The sequence below is a fragment of the Muntiacus reevesi genome, chromosome 5, assembly GCF_963930625.1.
Source record: "Muntiacus reevesi chromosome 5, mMunRee1.1, whole genome shotgun sequence".
In the NCBI taxonomy this organism is placed as follows: domain Eukaryota; kingdom Metazoa; phylum Chordata; class Mammalia; order Artiodactyla; family Cervidae; genus Muntiacus; species Muntiacus reevesi.
This window is the reverse complement of record NC_089253.1, coordinates 42,241,977-42,260,654: the sequence shown is the minus strand read 5'-3', so window position 1 is coordinate 42,260,654 and position 18,678 is coordinate 42,241,977. Positions and strand designations below refer to the sequence as shown.

The 18,678-nt window shown below is 46.8% G+C and overlaps 1 protein-coding gene across 1 annotated transcript; it reads left to right on the top strand.

Annotated features, from left to right (window-relative positions):
* Positions 1 to 15,058: 15,058 nt before the first annotated feature.
* On the top strand, positions 15,059 to 18,426 carry MRPL11 (mitochondrial ribosomal protein L11). The gene is made up of 5 exons (XM_065936569.1): positions 15,059 to 15,261; positions 15,639 to 15,734; positions 16,421 to 16,514; positions 16,601 to 16,760; positions 18,149 to 18,426. Exons 1-5 carry the CDS (start codon positions 15,139 to 15,141, stop codon positions 18,252 to 18,254), a joined length of 579 nt encoding a protein of 192 aa, XP_065792641.1. The 5' UTR covers positions 15,059 to 15,138; the 3' UTR covers positions 18,255 to 18,426.
* Positions 18,427 to 18,678: the final 252 nt, after the last annotated feature.

Genomic DNA, 18,678 nt, shown 5'->3' with positions numbered 1-18,678 from the left:
ATTGTATGATATGTGAACTATATCTCAACATATGCTTTGTGCTCAGTCATGTCTGACTTCTTGTAACCCCTGGACTGTAGCCCACCAGACTCCTCCATCCATGGGATTTTTCAGGCAAGAATACAGGAGCGGGTTGCCATTTCCTCCTCCAGGGGATCTTCCTGACCCAGGAATTGACCCTGCATCTCAGGTATTGGCAGGCAGACTTTTTACCACTGAGTCACTGGGTATGCCCCATATCTCAATACAGTTTTTCCTAAAAAAGAACCAGCTAGAACAAAACAAACAAATATGACTTTGAGCAAAAGAGACTAAGTATCAGAATTCATACTCTATAATTGTATTGATGCAAATCTTAAAAGTCGTCCAAACCAAGCCATGTCAGTTCAGGATGCTTATTTTGGTGGCAAAACTAAAGAAAGGTGAGGAAGGGCAAAAAAATTAGGTAGAGAGGTTTTAACCTGGAAGGAGGAGCACAGCGGGCGCTCTGGGGTGCTGTCCAGGGTGCTGTTTGGTTTCTTGATGGAGTGGCAGTCACCCAAGTGCTTGCTTTATAATGCTTATTAAGCTGTACATTTATATTGTATGAACTTTTGGTGTGTTTATCATATTTTACAATAAAAGTATTTAAAATAAGATGAGTTGGTTTGATCAAACCTCCACATTCTGCAATGAGAATGGGTAAGGAGTAGTTCTAGCTGAAAGGTCAGGATGGGGAGGAAGCTGGTGAGACCGTGGTAGCCACAGCCAGAATCAGTGAAGAGGAACCCAGGGAGCTGAGAAAGCCAGTGACAGTGAGTGCACAGAGAGAAGCAAAAACCAGGAGAGGGGCTGAGAAGGGCCCCTAGAACTTCAAGTCTTGATAGCTTGATTTATTTTTTCCTTTACCCACTGATCAACAGTGTTATTAAGTACTTGCTTTCAGTCACACCAATGAAGCTACTTCTCTCTAATCCCCAGTTTTGCATCGCCAACAGTCATTTTTGTCTCTATGACATCATTCCCTGGCCACAGCTAAAGGGAGTAAGGATGCCAACCTGACCTAGGCTGGGCCAGTCACATCCTGTCTGTTGGGAATTTGGAACAGAGATTCAGAGATAGCCTTTCTCTGCTGTAGAGTTGGAGAATCACGGAAAACTGGCTTTGCTATGCCAAAACTTCACCCTCAGTGGGCAGTTACCCAAGTCTCAAGAGACACTGCGGGATAATTGGTAACTGCTTTGCCACTGGATATAAGAACTGCCTCTTCCATCCTAGGTTGTGAAAAATTTACTTACACGTGTGTGTGCTCAGTCACTCAGTCTTGTCCAACTCTGCGACCCCATGGGTGCAGACACATGGTTTAGATTCTTCTGGTCAGAAGCACCTGCTTCCAACTGAATCAGATTCAATTTCCTAAAGAAGCGGATGTGGTGGAGGCAGTGGCTAGGTCCCATCTCAGAAGCTGCGGTGGAAGTAGATCCAGCTGCAGAGTCTGCAGCCCTCTGTCCGTGGTGCCGGTGGTGAAGATGCTGTGCGTGATGGGGGCAGTTCTGTCTTCTGGGGATCGTTCTGTGGCGTGATTTTGGGTGTGTTCCCACTTGCCTGGCTACAGCGCCTCATTCCCTGCACAGCCTGGAGACTGTGAGTTACTCAGTATCCTTCATAAATTTTCTTTCTGCTTAGATTGTCCATAATTGGCTTCTGTACTTGAAATCAAGAACCCTGGGTGTGTGTGGGGGGGGGGGTGAGAGGGAGGCTCAAGAGGAAGGGGATACATGTATGTATATAGCTGATTCACATTGTTGTATAGCAGAAACTAACACAATATTGTAAAGCAATTATCCTCTAATTTTAAAAAGTAAATAAATTTTTAAAAAATATATAAATAAGAAAAAAAGAACTCTGACCTACATCTCTAGCAACCTGAATGCAGTCCTTCCTGAAGAGTGGGAACAGGCATCTGTAGCCCAGAAGGAATTGTCTCTCCCCACTTCTTGTCTCTTTACCTCTCTGTATGTTGACATCACTCTCCCCTCCACACAGACCAGCATATGTGGCCTGAGGTAGGAAGTGGCTACGCTGCATCTCCCAAGTTTTGATATCCTCTCCTTTCAAGAAGCCAGTCCAGACTGAGAATGGAATTTCTTTTTTTTTTTGGCGACAACATGCAGGATCTCAGTTCCCTGACCAGGGATTGAACCCCTGTCCGCGGCAGTAAAAGCATGAAGTTCTAACTACTGGACTGCCAGGGAATTCCCCAGAATTTCTAACTTTTAATAAGAGATTGCAGGGGGAGAAACTTTGACCCAGCTTGGGGCAGCTGCTTGCACCTAGCCAGTCAACTACAAATAGGCAGGATCATGTCATATAAAAATGGTTGCTGTGAGGCAGGAAGGGGGCAGGGAACAACATTTAAAAGAATGACAACCACTGAGGACACAACATAAACTGGTTAGACCCAACTAGGTCCAAGATGGAGGATGGGTTGACTTCCACCAGACCTTGAGCATCAGTATGGTCTCATTGTAACAACACATCAGAGCACTAAATGACACACCCACAGGTACCATGACGGTTCCAAGGTTGACCATAAAAGGGCCAAAAGTGGGTGCCGACCCAATTCCTAGAACTCTCTGCCCCTTCTCCAGAAAAGTTGGAATAATCCTCCCCCTCATTAGCCTGTGAAATTACCCAGCCCATAAAATCTAAAGTGTGTTAGTCGCTCAGTTGTGTCCAACTCTTTGCGACCCCATGGCCTGTCCATGGAATTCTCTAGGCGAGAATACTGGAGTAGGATGCCATTCCCTTCTCCAAGGGATCTCCCTGACCCAGGGATCGAACCAAGGTCTAGCCACTCCCATATTTCAGGGTCTCTGGCCTTCTGAGATGGCCCCACACTCTGTATTTCTCCCAGGACTGCTCTCACTTTCTGAAATGGGCCATATTCTGTGTATGGAATGTATTTGTCTCTAAATAAACCTGCTGTCACTTTGCTATGACTGGTTCTTGAATTCTTTCCCATGCAAAACCAAGAGCCCACATTTGGTGGCCCGTCTCAGGGACTTGCCTGAGACCTGGGATGTGACCATCCTCTCATGCCCTACCTTTTCCCTGCAATAGCTGGCTCCAACCCCGTGTGAAACGGAAGCAGAAAGGGCAGGGCACAGTATTTGAAAGAATGACATAGCTGGAGGACATAACAAAACTGATCAGAATCAAATGGGTCCAAGACGGCAGACAAGTCAACTCTGAGTAGACCTTGATCCTCAGAATATGTTCATTGTAACACAACAGCAGCAACAACAGCACCTCAGCAAGCTAAATAAGACACCCACAGGTGCCACGACAGTTCCAAGGCCAACCATCAAAGACCCAAAAGTGGGCGGTGGCCCAATTCCTGGAACCTCTGCCCCTTCCTCAAAATAGTTGGAATAATCCTCCCACTCATTAGCCTATGAAATTGTTGCTGTTGATTCACTAAATCGTGTGCGACCCTTTGTGACCCCACGGACTGCAGCACACCTGGCTTTCCTGCCCCCAGCCCATGAGAACTAACCACACCACATTTCAAGGCTGCACTCAGCCTGTGTGATGGCCCACACTCTATCTGTGGAGTGTGTTTCTCTCTAAATAAATCTACTTCTTACCTATCACTTTGTCTCTTACTGAGTTCTTTCTGAGATGAGACTACAAGAATCTGAGTTTCAGTGGGTTCTGAAACCAGATGTGTGACCTTAGTTGGAAGATGGTGGGTTTTAGCTGGGTTCAAGTCCTGGCCATGTGTGTTAAGAGTCCCAAACTGGGTTTTGGCTGGGTTTGAGTGCATTCAAGTTCCACTCTGAGGTGAATGGTTTCACATGCATTGGGGCAGGGATGCATTTTCAGAGAATTGGGAACATCTAAGTCATGGATTGGACCTAGGTGGCTCAGACGGTAAAGTGTCTGCCTACAATACGGGAGAGCTGGGTTCAATCCCTGGGTCGGAAAGATCTCCTGGAGAAGGAAATGGCAATGCACTCCAGTATTCTTGCCTGGAAAATCCCATGGATGGAGAAGTGTGGTAGGCTATAGTCCATGGGGTCGCAAAGAGTCAGATACAACTGAGCGACTTCACTTTCACCTTCACAAACAGCAGTTAGGTATGGTGAAGTGAGGAAGGGAGGGGCAAAGGGCAAAGGGGCAAAGGGGCAAAGGGTGGTTTCAACCTAAGGTCTATCAACCCTTAAGAAGCAAAACTAAAAAATTAGAATTTTACCTTCCGAGTGATAGGGAGCTACTGAGAGGCTTCTGATGATGGAAGTGTTACACATCTGAGGCAAGTCATTTTTATGTACAGAAACATTGAAATAAGAAAAAAAATCATCCTCAAATGTACTACCCACAACCACTGTTTCCGTTTTGGTGTATTTCCCTTCCATTCTTCTAAGTGTACACATACATGCATAAATACATAAGCGCAATTGTAATTATACCCTATATACGCAGTATGGCATTTGCTTTGAGTAATTAACATTATATCATGTGTATTTCCATGTAATTAAATATTCCTCCTCAATAGTATTTTAATGGCTAGGAGAGTTAGGGATGGCCTCTTTGAGGAGGTAGCATTGGACTTGAGGTCAGAAGGATAAAAAAGCCAGTCTGGGGAAAAGCCTTCCAAGGAGAAGTAATAGTGTGTGTGAAGCCCTGAGACAGGAGTAGTCTTGGTGAGTTTGAGGATGAGTATCAAGAAAATTTCTTCCTGCGTTTCTTCTTTGTTGTTGTTTTTTCAGTCGGTCTGTTGTGTCTGAGTCTTTGCGACTCCATGAACTCCATCACGCCAGGCTTCCCTGTCCTTTGCTATCTCCCAGGGTTTTTTCAAACTCAGGTCCATTGAGTCAATGACACTATCCATCTCATCCTCTGTCATCCTCTTCTCCTCATGCCCTCAGTCTTTCCCATCATCAAGGTCTTTTCCAGTGAGTCGGCTCTTTGCATCAGGTGGCCAAAGTATTGGAGCTTCAGCTTTAGCATCAGTCCTTCCAACGAATATTCAGGGCTGATTTCCTTTAGGATTGACTGGTTTGGTCTCCTTGCAGTCCAAGGGACTCTCAAGAGTCTTTTCTAGCACCACAATTTGAAAGCATCAGTTCTTTGGTGCTCAGCCTTCTTTGGGCTTCTCTGGTGTTTCAGACAGTAAAGAATCCGCCTGCAATGCAGGAGACCTGGGTTTGATCTACAGGTTGGAAAGGTCCCCTGGAGGAGGGCATGGCAGCCCACTCCCCTATTCTTGCCTGAAGAATCCTAGGTTGGGAAGATCCTCTGGAGGAGGGCATGGCAGCCCACTCCCCTATTCTTGCCTGAAGAATCCTAGGTTGGAAAGATCCTCTGGAGGAGGGCATGGCAACCCACTCCAGTATTCTGGTCTGGAGAATCCCCATGAGCAAAAGAGACTGGTGGGCTACAGTCCACGGGGTCACCAAGAGTCAGACATGACTAAGCGACTAAGCACGCAGCACACAGCCTTCTTTATGGTCTAACTCTCATCCGTACATGACTACTGGAAAAGCCATACCTTTCACTATACAGATCTTGGACAGCAAAGTGCTGCTTTTGCTTTTTAATACACTGCCTAGGTTTGTCATAGCTTTCCTTCCAAGGTGCAAGCGTCTTTTAATTTCATGGCTGTAGTCACTGTCCAAGGTGATTTTGGAGCCAAAGAAAATAAAATCTGTCACTGCTCCTACTTTTCCTCCTTCTATTTGCCATGAAGTGGTGGGACTGGGTGACATGATCTTAGTTGTTTCAATGTTGAATTTTAAGCCAGCTTTTCACTCCCCTTTTCACCCTCATCAAGAGGCTCTTTAGTCCCTCTTCACTTTCTGCCATTAGAGTGGTATTATCTGCATATCTAAGGTTGTTGATATTTCTCCCTGCAATCTTGATCCCAGTTTGTGATTCATCCAACCTGGCATTTCACAAGATGTACTCTGCATAGAGGGCTTCCCAGGTGGAACTAGTAGTAAAGAACCCACCTGCCAATGCAGGAGATGTTAAGAGACGTGGATTTGATCCCTGGGTCGGGAAGATCCCCTGGAGGATGGCAGAGCAACCCACTCCAGTATTCTTGCCTGGAGAATCCCATGGACAGAGGAGCCCAGCAGGCTACAGTCCATAGGGTCGGAAAGAGTTGGACATGACTGAAGTGACTTAGCACACACACTCTGCACAGAAGTTAAATAACCAGGGTGACAGTATACAGCCTTGACATACTCCTTTCCCATTTTTGAACCAGTTCATAGTTCCATGTCTGGTTCTAACCATTGCTTCTTGACTGCATACAGGTTTCTCAGGAGGCAGGTGAAGTGGTCTGGTATTCCTTTCTCTTTAGGAATTTTCCAGTTTGTTGTGATCCATACAGTCAAAGGATTTAGTGTAGTCAGTGAAGCAGAAGTAGATGTTTCTCTGAAATTCTCTTGCTTTTTCTATGATCCCATGGATGTTGGCTATTTGAGCTCTGGTTTCTCTGCCTTTACTAAACCCAGCTTCTACATCTGGAAGTTCTCGGTTCATGTACTGCTGAAGTCTAGCTTGGCGGATTTTGAGCATAACCTTACTAGCTAAATGAGTGTAGTTGTTCAGTAGTTGAACATTCTTTGGCACTGTCCTTCTTTAGGATTGGAATGAAAACTGATCTATCCAGTCCTGTGGCCAATGCTGAGTTTTCAAATTTTGCAGACATAGAGTGTACTTTAACAGCATCATCTTTTAGCATTTTAAATAGCTCAGCTGGAATTCCATCACCTCCAGTAGCTTTGTTTTCAGTAATGCTTCCTAAGCCCTACTTGACTTCACAATCTAGCATGTCTGGCTCTAGGTGAATGATCATACCATCATGGTTATCCAGGTCATTAGGACTTTTTTGTATAGTTCTTCTGTGTATTCTTGCAGATTCTTCTTCATCTCTTCTGCTTCCGTTAGGTCCTTACCATTTCTGTCCTTTCCCTTATGACTCAGCCGATAAAGAATCTGCCTGCAATGCGGGAGACCTGGGTTCGATCCCTGGGTTGGGAAGATCCCCTGGAGAAGGGAAAGGCTACCCACTCCAGTGTTCTGGCCTGGAGAATTCCATGGACTATACAGGTCACAAAGAATTGGACACGACTGAGCGAATTTCACTTTTCACTTTGCATGAAATATTCCTTTGATATCTCCAATTTTCTTGAAGTGATTGCCGGTCTTTTCCATTCTATTGCTTTTCTCTATTTCTTTGCATTGTTCTCAAAAGAATGCCTTCTTATCTCTCCTTGCTATTCTTTGGAATTCTGCATTCGGTTGGTTATATCTTTCCCTTTCTCCCTTGCTTTTTACTTCTCTCTTTTTTTTTTACAATCTTCTATTTGTAAAGCTTCCTCAGACAACCACTTGGACTTCTTGCATTTCTTTTTATTTGGGATGGGTTTGGTCACTGAATCCTGTACAATGTTATGAACCTCTGTCCACAATTCTATAGGCACTCTGTCTACCAGATCTAATCCCTTGAATCTATTCATCACTTCCACTGTATCATCATAAGGGATTTGATTTAGGTCATATCTGAATGGCCTAGTGGTTTTCCCTACTTCAATTTAAGCCCGAGTTTTTCAATAAGGAGTTAACAATCTGAGCCACAGTCTGCTCCAGGTCTTGTTTTTGCTGATGGTATAAAGTGTCTCTATCTTTAGCTGCAAAGAATATAATCAATCTGATTTCAGTATTGACCATGTTGTGATGTCCACATGTAGACTGTCTCTTGTGTTGTTGGAAGAGGGTGTTTGCTCTGACCAGTGTGTTCCCTTGACAAAACTCTTAGCCTTTGTTCTACTTTATTTTGTACTCCAAGGCCAAATTTTCCAGTTACTCCAGGTATCCTTTGACTTCCTATTTTTGCATTCCAACTCCCTGTGAGGAAAAGGATGTCCTTTCTTTCTTTCTTTTTTTTAACCATCTTGTTTTTGGTGTTAGCTCTAAAAGGTCTTGTAGGTTTTCACAGAACTGATCAACTTCAACTTCTTCAACGTCAGTGATTTGGGCAAAGACTTGTATTGCTGTGAAGTTGAATGGTTTGCTTTGGAAATGAACCAAGATCATTCTGTTGTTTTTGAGATTGTACCCAAGTACTGCATTTTGGATTCCTTTGCTGATTATGAGGACTACTCCATTTCTTCTAAGGGACTCTTGCTCACAGTAGCAGATATAATGATCATCTGAATTAAATTCGCCCATGCCTGTCCATTTTAGTTCACTGACTCCTATAATGTTGGTGTTCACTCTTGCCATCTCCAGTTTGACCACTTCCAATCTACCTTGATTCATGGACCTAACATTCCAGGTTCCTATGCAATACTGTTCTTTACAGCATTAGACTTTTCTTTCACCACCAGACACATCCACAACTCAGCATTATTTCGTCTTTGGTCCAGCCACTTCATTCTTTCTGGAGCGATTTCTCTGCTCTTCCCCAGTAGCATACTGGACACCTTTGGACCTGGGAAGCTCATCTTCCAGTGTCATATGTTTTTGTCCTTTCATACTGCTTATGGGGTTCTCATGGCCAGAATACTGGAGTGATTTGCCATTCTTTCCCCCAGTGAACCACATCTTGTCAGAACTCTCCACTATAATCCATCCATCTCGAGTGGCCATGCACGGTATGGCTCATAGCTTCACTGTTACACAAGCCCCTTCACCATGACAAGGCTGTGATCTATCTATGAAGGGGCGTTTCTTCTTTATTCACACTCAGTCCATTCTAACCCCCTGGCAGAAACTTTAATTTAATTTAATTGGGTGTTGTGAAAGTGAAAGTCGCTCAGTCGTGTCTGACTCTTTGCAACCCCATGGACTATACAGTCCATGGAATTCTCCAGGCCAGAATACTGGCGTGGGTAGCCTTTCCCTTCTCCAGGGAATCTTCCCCACCCAGGAGTCGAACCAGGGTCTCCTGCATTGCAGACGGATTCTTTACCAACGGAGCTATCAGGGAAGTTAAAATTAGCTAAATTGAGGATCCTACAATTTAACTCCATTCTATCGACCTTAAGATAGTGAGACCCCACAAGTTAAGGTTCCCACCGGACTGGGTCTTTGTTGTGGTGCTCAGGCTCTCTGGGTGCAGCCTGTGGGCTTAGTTGCTGTGTGGCACGTGGGAATCTTAGTTCCCAGACCAAGGATTGTCCCCTGCATTGGAAGGCGGGTCTTTAACCACTGGACCACCAGGGAAGTCCCAAGATTGCCCACATTTTATTTCTTTATTTTTAAAAATAATTTTATTTGTTTATTTTTTATTGTGCTGGGTTTTCGTTGCTATGAGAGCTTTTCTCTAGTTGCGGCAAGCGGGGACTACTCTCTAGTTGTGGAATAGGATTCTCTTGTTGTGGAGCACAGACTCCAGGGCACACGGGCTTCAGTAGGGCTCAGTAGTTGTGGCTTCTAGGCTCCAGAGCACAAGCTTAGTAGTTGCGGCACACGGCTTAGTTGCTCCAAGGCATGTGTGATCTTCTTGGATCAGGGATCAAACTCGTGCCTCCTGCATTGGCAGATGAATTGTTTCCCACTGAGCCACCAGGGAAGCCCCTGCCCCCAATTTAGATGCCAACTGCAAGTCCAGGTTGTTACCTGTGCTTCTGACCAACCAAGCATCCAGTGATAAGTTGGAAGTTTCCATGACCCACTCCTAGGGTTTCATCATTTGCGAAAATGGCGCACAGAACTCAGGAAAACAGTTTACTTACATGATTGCCGGTTTACTACAAAGACTATTTCAAAGGGTGCAAATGAACAGCCAGAGGAAGAGGTTGTACAGGGCTAGGCATGGGGATGTGGCAAGGAGTTTTCAGGCATGAGACCCTCCCAGCAGCTTCACATGTTCACCAACCAGGAAATTCTCAGAACCCTGGCCTTTTGGGGTTTTATGGAGGCTTCATGAAATAAGTGGGGCTTCCCAGGTAGCTCAGTAGGAAAGAATCCAATCCTCCTGCCAATACAGGAAACGCAGGAGACACGGGCTAGATCCCTGGGTCAGGAAGATCCCCTGGAGGAGGAAATGGCAATCCATTCCAGTATTCTTGCCTGAAAACTCCCGTGGACAGAGGAGCCTGGTGGGCTACAGTTCATGGCAGAACAAAGAGTTGGACATGACTGAGAAAATGAGCACGAAAATGAGCATTAAGTAGGCATGACTGATGGAATCATTGACCATCAGTCACTCGGTCAACACTTTATCCTGTTTCTCTCCCCAGAGGTCAGAAGTCAGGGGGATGGGTCTGAAAGTTCCAGTCCTCTAGTTATGTGGTTGATTTCCCTGGCTACCAGAACCCACGGGTTTTTAGGAGTATCACCTTATTAACGTAAAGTCTCCAGTTGTTGAAAGGGGGTTGTTATGAATAACAGAAATCTCTCCTTTCACCTTATTGACTGTTGTCACTTAGGAAATTCCAAGGGTTTTAGGAGCTCTGTGCCAGAGACAGGAACAAAAGGCCAACCTAGACTCCATATTCACAGATTCAACCAATCTGGAGTTGAAAATATATATATATTTTAATTCTAGAAGCTTCCCTGGTGGCTCAGTTGTAAAGAATCTGCCTGCCAATGCAGGAGACACAGATTTAATTGCTGATCTGGGAAGATCGCACAACTAAGATCCCCGTAGTTGCCAGAGAGCAACTAAGCCCGTGCTCCACAACTACTGAGCCTGTTCTCTAGAGCCCTATGAGCTGCAACTACTGAGCCCAAGCATCACCAGTACTAAAGCCCGCATGTCCTAGAGCCCATACTCTGAAATGAGAGAAGCCCCTGCCTCGGGAAGTCTACACACGGAAACAGAAGTAGCCCCCACTTGCTGTAACTAGAGAAAAGTCCACACAGCAGTGAAGACCCAGCATGGCCATTAATTAATTAATTAATTAATTTTTTAATTCCAGAAAGTTTTGAGATTCCCCTGGTAGTCCAGTGCTCGCAATGCAGAGGGTGCGTGTTCAATCCCTGGTCGGGGAACTAACATCCTGCATGCCAATGGCTCGGCCTAGTGAATCTGACACTATCTAGCCTAGTGACTCAGCCTCTCCGTGTTTCCGTTTCCTCATGTGTGAAGTGGGCACAATAACAGCGCCTGTACCTCATAGGGTGCTTCCCAGGTGGCACTAGTCATAAAGAACCTGCCTGCCAATGCAGGAGACAGAGCGGCATGGGTTCGATCCCTGTGTCAGGAAGACTCCCTGGAGGAGGGCATAGCAACCCACTCCAGTATCCTTGCCTGGAGAATCCCATGGACAGAGGAGCCTGATGGGCTACAGTCCATGGGGTCACAAAGAGTAGGACACGACTGAAGTGACTTAGCACACATGCACGCATATCTCATAGGCCTGCAATGAGATTTAAATGCGATGCTCTTTATGAAGACAGACACAGTTCATACTACACAAGCGTTTGTTGACTAAGATGAACTCTATCTTCTGTATGATGAACTCTATCTTCTATATAGCTCTTCAATTGGTCCCGCGCTACCATTATCTCTCCACCATCATACTGTCCTGACCTAATGCGTCTCGCTGCATCCAATCCTTGCCATCCTCCAATCAGTCTGCACACCCAAACCAGGGTCACCTTTTCAAAATGTGAATATGATGCAAATATTGAGTTGGCCAAAAAGTTCATTTGGCTTTCCCCATAAGATCTTATGGAAAATCTGAATGAAATTTTTGGCCAACCCAATACTCACCACTTCAATGGCTTCCTAGGGTTTCCCTGGTGACTCAGTGGTAAGGAATCGCCTGCCAAGCAGGAGGCATGGGTTCGATCCCTGGATCAGGAAGATCCCCTAGAGAAGGAAATGGCAACCCAATGCAGCATTCTTGCCTGGACATCCCACGGACTGAGGTGCCTGGCGGGCTACAGTCTGTGGGTCACGAAGGGTTGGACAGAACTTGGCGACTACACAACAGCAGCAATAGCTTCAGGGGCTCCCTACTGCAAGGCTGCCCTCCTCAGCAGGCTGACAAGGTCCAGGAGATCTGGTCCCCCCTCACCTGTTCAGGCCCACCTTCGCCACTGAACACTCTGGACAACCACACATCCAAAGGTACACTAGGAAGTTGTTTCCTTATAAGAGGTGGAATGATCAAAATTGTCCTTTCATTGACAAGAAGTGGAAATTTCACCCATTGCTACCCAGTTTGTGCCAGGCCACATTCTTGGCTTCCTGAGGACCTGCCATGCCCATCTGCTTCCTGATTCCTTCATTCAGGGAGGTTTACTCCTTTATTTGTAATTGAATTTGTGAATATCAGCTGGCTGATGTGAAGCATCCAGAGATAAAGGCTACTTAGCTTGGCTTGCTCTGGGACAGGTTGTCTCCCTCCCCACCCCGGTTTATTTATCTTTTAGTTCTTCCAAAATTGAACGTATCAAGGCCTATGGGCTTCCCTGGTGGCTCAGCAGTAAAGAATCCACCTGCAATGCAGTGATAGCTTATGGTGAATGGTGTAGGATTCGTGATCTCCGAAGAAGATTTAGCTTTGGGACCAGGGACCAGGTTTGATCCCCCAAGAGCTTTTGTGTAGCAGAGTTTTATTAAATAAAAAAGGGACAGAGAAAGCTTGTGACACAGACATCAGAAGGGGGATGGAGAGCGCCCCTATCCCTAGTCTTAGCAGGGGAATTATATACTTTTTAATTGGTTATTACAATAAATCAAAAGAATGCCTCAAGGTTGTAAAGATCTTACTAGACCCACTCCCATAATATACATTTTAAGACAACAGAATTAGTCAGAAAAATAAAAAAGAATTAGAAGGTTTTCAGGAGGGAGAAACATGTCCTAAAGCAGGATACATTACTGTTATATAATCCTTAATAAGTAATGTAGAAAAAAACCTTTGCCCTTTCCTTCTCCTTGAGAATTCCAGACCCCTAACTCCTCCTTGAGAGCCCCAGACCGCTTTCTCCTCCTTTGGGACCCCGGACTTTTTATCAACCTGCCTAGGAATTGACTCTCTCAGTAGGAGATGTGGGTTTGATCCCTGGATAGGGAAGATCCTCTGGAGAAGGAAATGGCAACCCACTCACTCTAGTAGTCTGGTCTGGAGAATCTCCTGGAGAGAAAAGCCTGGAGGCTACAGTCCATGAGATCACAAATAGTTGGACAGGACTAAGGGACTAAACAACAATAACTGCTAAGGGGAAAATAAACAAGAGAACAAAATCCGAGGCCCCTCCCCCACTTCTCTTAAAGTCACAGAACACAGAAGGAACTGCAGTGGAATAAGTGGGTGTGGAAAGCCAGGAGGGAAAGGATGGCAAGAAAAACTCCCCAAATACTTAGAAAGCTATTCAACAGAAACTGTGATAAATACAAGTCAATGTGAGATAAGTGAAATTAAGGAGCAGCAGAGATGAGAAGCTGTTTTGTAGATAAGGCCTGTTTTCCTCTTCTTTTCTCATCAGGGTATTCTAGGCCCAAGGCATGACGTGTGGGCCAGGCCCTCTTCCATGTGCTTTACCTAAATTAACTAATTTCCTGTGAGGTAGGTACTATGTTTAGCCCCATGTTACTCGGGTAAGGACAGGAAGCACAGGGAAGTTAATTACTGTGCTGCATTGTTTCATGGCAAGTAAATCAAAAGAGCCTTCTTGGGTCCAGAGTCTTGATAAGGCTAATAAGGTTGAGTTTTATAAAGAACTTGACAGACATCAGAGGCAAGAACAATCACACTTAATTAGAGGGAGTCCAACATGAATTCAGAATTAAAAATGGATCTCACAGTTTACCATGTGGTTTTACATGGATTATCTCATTTCAGTAGAGGAGGCAGTACAAAGCTGTGATAAACAGCACAAGGTCTAGAATCAGATAATCCTGATGCTTGTTTCCCAGCCTTGTCACATACCAGTTATATGTTCTGGGGCCTCTTTTAGTGCCTCAGTTTCTCATTTGTAAAGATTTTTACAGACTGAGCCACCAGGGAAGCCCCTATTTGTAAATAGAGTATAATAAAACAATTTGTCTCATGCCATCGTGAGGATAATAATACCCTTAAAGCAGTTAACAGGCTTTCCAGGTAGCTCAGGGGTAGAGAATCTGCCTGCCAATGTAGGAGCTGCAGAAGATGCAGGTTCGAGCCCTGGGTGGGGAAGATCCTCTGGAGGAGGAAATAGCAACCCACTCCAGTATTCTTGGCTGGAAAATCCCCTGGACAGAGGAGCCCCATGGGCTATAGTCCATGGGGTTGCAAAGAATCAGACACGACTGAGGACGTAGTAAGTAGTGATCTAAAGCAATTAACAGCGTGCCTGGCACATAGCAAATGATTTTTAAAAAAAAGAAAGAAAAAAAGGATAAGATGATATGTGATGGCTTATTTTACTAAACACAGGTGATGTATCAAATACGTTCTGGGCCTCTTAAGCCTCACAACAGCTCTCTGAAGGTTTTGTCCTTATTGTACAATGAAGTGCACGTGCTGACTACGTGTACTAAAGCACTTTGCTCACTCAATCACAACAATCCCAGGTGTAGGTGCTATATATTATAATCCCCATCGTACAGAGGAGGATACTGAGCATACGTTAAAGAACTCGATCAAGTTCACAGCCAGCAAGAGAAGCAAGCAGGCAATTTGGTTCCAAGGTCCGTGCTCTTAACCATCTTCCCTTTCAGCAACAAGTGAGGAAAACAGGCTCAGAAAGTGAAGAGATTTCCTAAGGAGGACTCCAGGCTATTTAAAAAACCCAGGGATTACCACCAAATCCAGCAGGGGGCGCCCCAAGACACAGCAGTCTGTGGGATTGGCATACTAGGTCAAAACTACCATACCCACAATGCAGTGCGGGCATTAAGGTCCCCGTCCCAGCTCGGCCGTCTGAGGTCTTGCCTGCGTGCTCTCCAGGAGGAATATGTGTATCTGAGCCATTCGAGTCCTTCCCCAATCTTAAGATAGCACGTTAAAAGTTTTTTTCCACTTCATCTCATCCTTGCCTTACCAGTTGGAGGGTGGAAGGATTGAATCAACGCTGCTATTTGTCGGCTTTATTTGTCTTAACCTAACGTGAGGACCCTTGACCTTTAACCCAAGATGGCGGCGCCCAGAGCCCCACTCTTGGTGTAGATCTGAGGCGAACTAAGCCTGGGAACTCCGCATCATGTCGAAGCTAAGCCGGGCCACTCGGGCTCTCAGGAAGCCCGAGGCCGAAGGCGTGATCCGGGCCATCGTGCGGGCAGGCCAGGCCATGCCCGGGCCCCCTCTAGGCCCCATCCTGGGTCAGGTGCAGCCGCGGCAAAAACCAGGCATGGGAGGCGCGGGAGGGTTGGATCTAGTACGTTGGTGAGGGGTGTGGACTGGGCCGGGGCGGCCTCGTTTCATACACGGCTCTGCTGCCCACACGCTTTATGTCCTTGGGTTAGTTATATAACCTCTTCGAGGCTCACCTTCCTCCGTCCTCCGTCAGCGGGCTGTTGAAAGGGTAGAGAGGTATGCAGCACATGAATCATCTGGCACATAAAACGGTAGTTCAATGTGGGTCGAGAGAACAGGATGGGTATCCTTAAAGACGCGAAAACGGAGGAGAGAAGGGATGGAGCCTCCTGGGTGGTAGGAACCCGGCCCTTCCTCCCCACGCTTACCTCTATGCCTCCCTCACAGCGAGGCGTCTCCATCAACCAGTTCTGTAAGGAGTTCAACGAGAAGACCAAGGACATCAAAGAAGGCGTTCCTCTGCCTACCAAGATTTTTGTGAAGGTGCGGAGTCGGGTCTCTGACCCCCCATTTCCTTATTCTCCCCAAGGCCTGGAGCTGGTCACCTGGGGTTGCTACTCGGCTCCCCGCTTGGGGCAAATCTCTTAAAAATTTTTTTTCATTTTTGTTTATTTGGCTGCACCGGGTCTTAGTTGAGGCTGTTTCTGGCTGTGCTGGGTTTTGGTTGCTGCCTGCAGGCTGTCTCTAGTTGTGGCGCTCGGGCTTCTCTTGTTGTGGAGCATAGGGTCGGTCAATAGTTGTGGTGCACAAGCTTAGATTGGCATGTGGAATTTTCCCTGACCAGGGATCGAACCCGTGTCCCCTGCATTGACAGGCAGATTCTTAAGCACTGGACACCACCAGGGAAGTCCCAAATCTCTTCTTGATGCCCGGCCCCCCTTCCCCCTTTTACACAGTGGAGACTAGACCATGTCTTTCCTGAGTGCACCCTGCTGTGTCGCAGATCTTTTTTTTGTCCCTCCAACTTGCCAGGGTTTCCAGAGCAGAGTTGGACCTGGAATAGAGGTGACAGGGGCATTTGTTAGAAGTGTATTTTTCCTGTAGTTTTATGGTCAGTTAAAGGGGCGCCATAGCGAGGTGAGCTGAGGTGGGGCAGGCAGGAAGTTAGTAGTTCCTTGGGCTGGGGCCGCAGGGCAGGAAAATTCTCATATCTCTTTTTTTCCCTTAAGCCTGATAGAACATTTGAAATAAAAATTGGCCAACCCACTGTTTCCTACTTCCTGAAGGCCGCTGCTGGGATTGAGAAGGGGGCCCGGAACACAGGTAAGGGGCAGGGTGGGCATCTGGGCTTCTGGAGGCTCTGGAGGGAAGCAGTGACTCCTGAAGGGCTGCTTGTGTTTTGCTCCCAGGGAAGGAGGTGGCCGGCCTGGTGACACTGAAGCATGTGTATGAGATCGCCCGCGTCAAAGCTCAGGATGACGCCTTTGCCCTCCAAGACGCGCCCCTGTCCTCTGTTGTCCGCTCCATCATTGGCTCTGCCCGTTCCTTGGGCATTCGTGTGGTGAAGGAGTGAGTATCTGGGGGGAGCTCAGTGTGAGAGAAGGGCCTGGAAAGTTCTTGATTCTGGGACAAGGCTGAAGTCCCACTGAGTGGGAGAGTCAGTGTCTGTGTTAAAGGATCTTAGATTCTCATTCATTCGTTTGGAATATAATTGTTATGCACCCAATGTGTATTAGACTGTTTGGGACACTGGATACAGTCCGGAAGGAGGTAGCCATGCTTGGCCTTGCTTCTCAGGAGCTCCCAGTCCAGAGATGGAGGCAGATCCATAAATGGAGCGTTATACTGCTGGGTGGTCAGCCCTGATAAAAGAGACCACAAGCGTCTTGAGAACAGGGAGTAGGGTTCCTGATTTTGCCTGTGTGTCAGTGAAGGCTTTGCAGAGCAGTTGACATCCAAGCAGAGCCCTGGGAAAGGAGGTCAGGGACTAGGGACAAACATTCCAAGAAGTGGAAAAATCCCTGTGAAGAATGTAGGGTGAAAGAGTGAAGCAGAGGAGTTCAGTGTGATCTGGGTGTATCTCACTAGAGACAGAGTGGGACTTAGGAGGTGAGGCAAACAGGGTCTAGTTGGTTCTCAAATCCAGACCTGATCCTCAGGCCAACAGAGGGCTCCTCATGGGGGCTTCGGAGACCTCAGGAGGATGAGATGGTGGGTGGGAGAGCGTGTGGCCCAGACGACAGCAGGGGTAGCACTCAGCCCTTCCCTGGCCTCTTGCTGCTGGAGTCACACCCCATGCAAAGGCTGATGGTTGGTTATTTCCCAAGAGGAGCGAGGGTAAGCATGGAGCAGGGGTGGAATTTACTTTGCTCAGATCTTTACTTGTTCTGGGAATACAGCAGTGCACGAATCTGATCCCTGCTCTGAGAGACGTACATGTACCGCCTGATGACTTCTTTGTACAAAATGTTTTTGGGCTCAGAGAGTGGGCAGGTTAATCTGGATTGGGTTTTAGCTGTTCTAATCCTCCAAGGATAAGGAGGGATTTAAGAAAATAGTAAAAAGTAGAGGTGATGGTGGAGTGGCACTCCTGGCAGAGAAGAGAGATGCGCAAAGGTGTGGGGGCTGGGAGGGTCTTCCCTATAGCTCAGACGGTAAAGAATCTGCCTGCAATGCAGGAGACCTGGGTTCGATCCCTGGGTCAGGAAGATCTCCTGGAGAAATCAGTGGCATCTCACTCCAGTATTTTTGCTTGGAGAATCCCATGGACAGAGAAGCCTGGTGGGCTACAATCCATGGGGTCACAAAGAGTCAGACACGACTAAGCAACTAACACACACACGTATGGGGGCTGGGGCATCAGGAGCGGGGAGGGGCTCTGAGGCGGTGACGTGGGTGCTGTGAGCTCCCACCCGTGACCGGCCACTCACTCGCTGTTTGTTTCTCTGTACTTGCAGCCTCAGTTCAGAAGAGCTGGCCGCTTTCCAGAAGGAGCGAGCCCTGTTCCTGACTGCTCAGAAAGAGGCGGATTTGGCAGCCCAGGCAGAAGCTGCCAAGAAGTGATTCCTGTCCCCCAGCCTCCAGGATTTTGGTGGCGGCCAGTTGAGAAGGCTGTACCCAAGGGGAGGAAGGGACACCAAGCTGATTATATTTTTCTGACTTTAGATTATGTATTTTTAAATTATGTATGGCTATATCAGAGCATCAAGCCTGAGTAAACATGTTTTGTCACCCACTTTGGGTTTCTGCTTTGGGACCCCAGGGATAGGGACTGGTACTGACAGTAGCCACCACGGACAGATGTTAGCTGCCCTGGGAAGTAGGAGTTTCTCAGAATCTGAGGTTCAGCCAGGTAGAGCAACCTGCCCAAGGTCTGACCTGACAGAGGAAGGGGAAAATCTTGTGTTTTCCGCCTTCCTAGGGGTGAGAGAATGGACAGGGCGGGCAGGGGCTGTGGGTGTTGGGCTTGCTTCCATCAGAAAGGCCT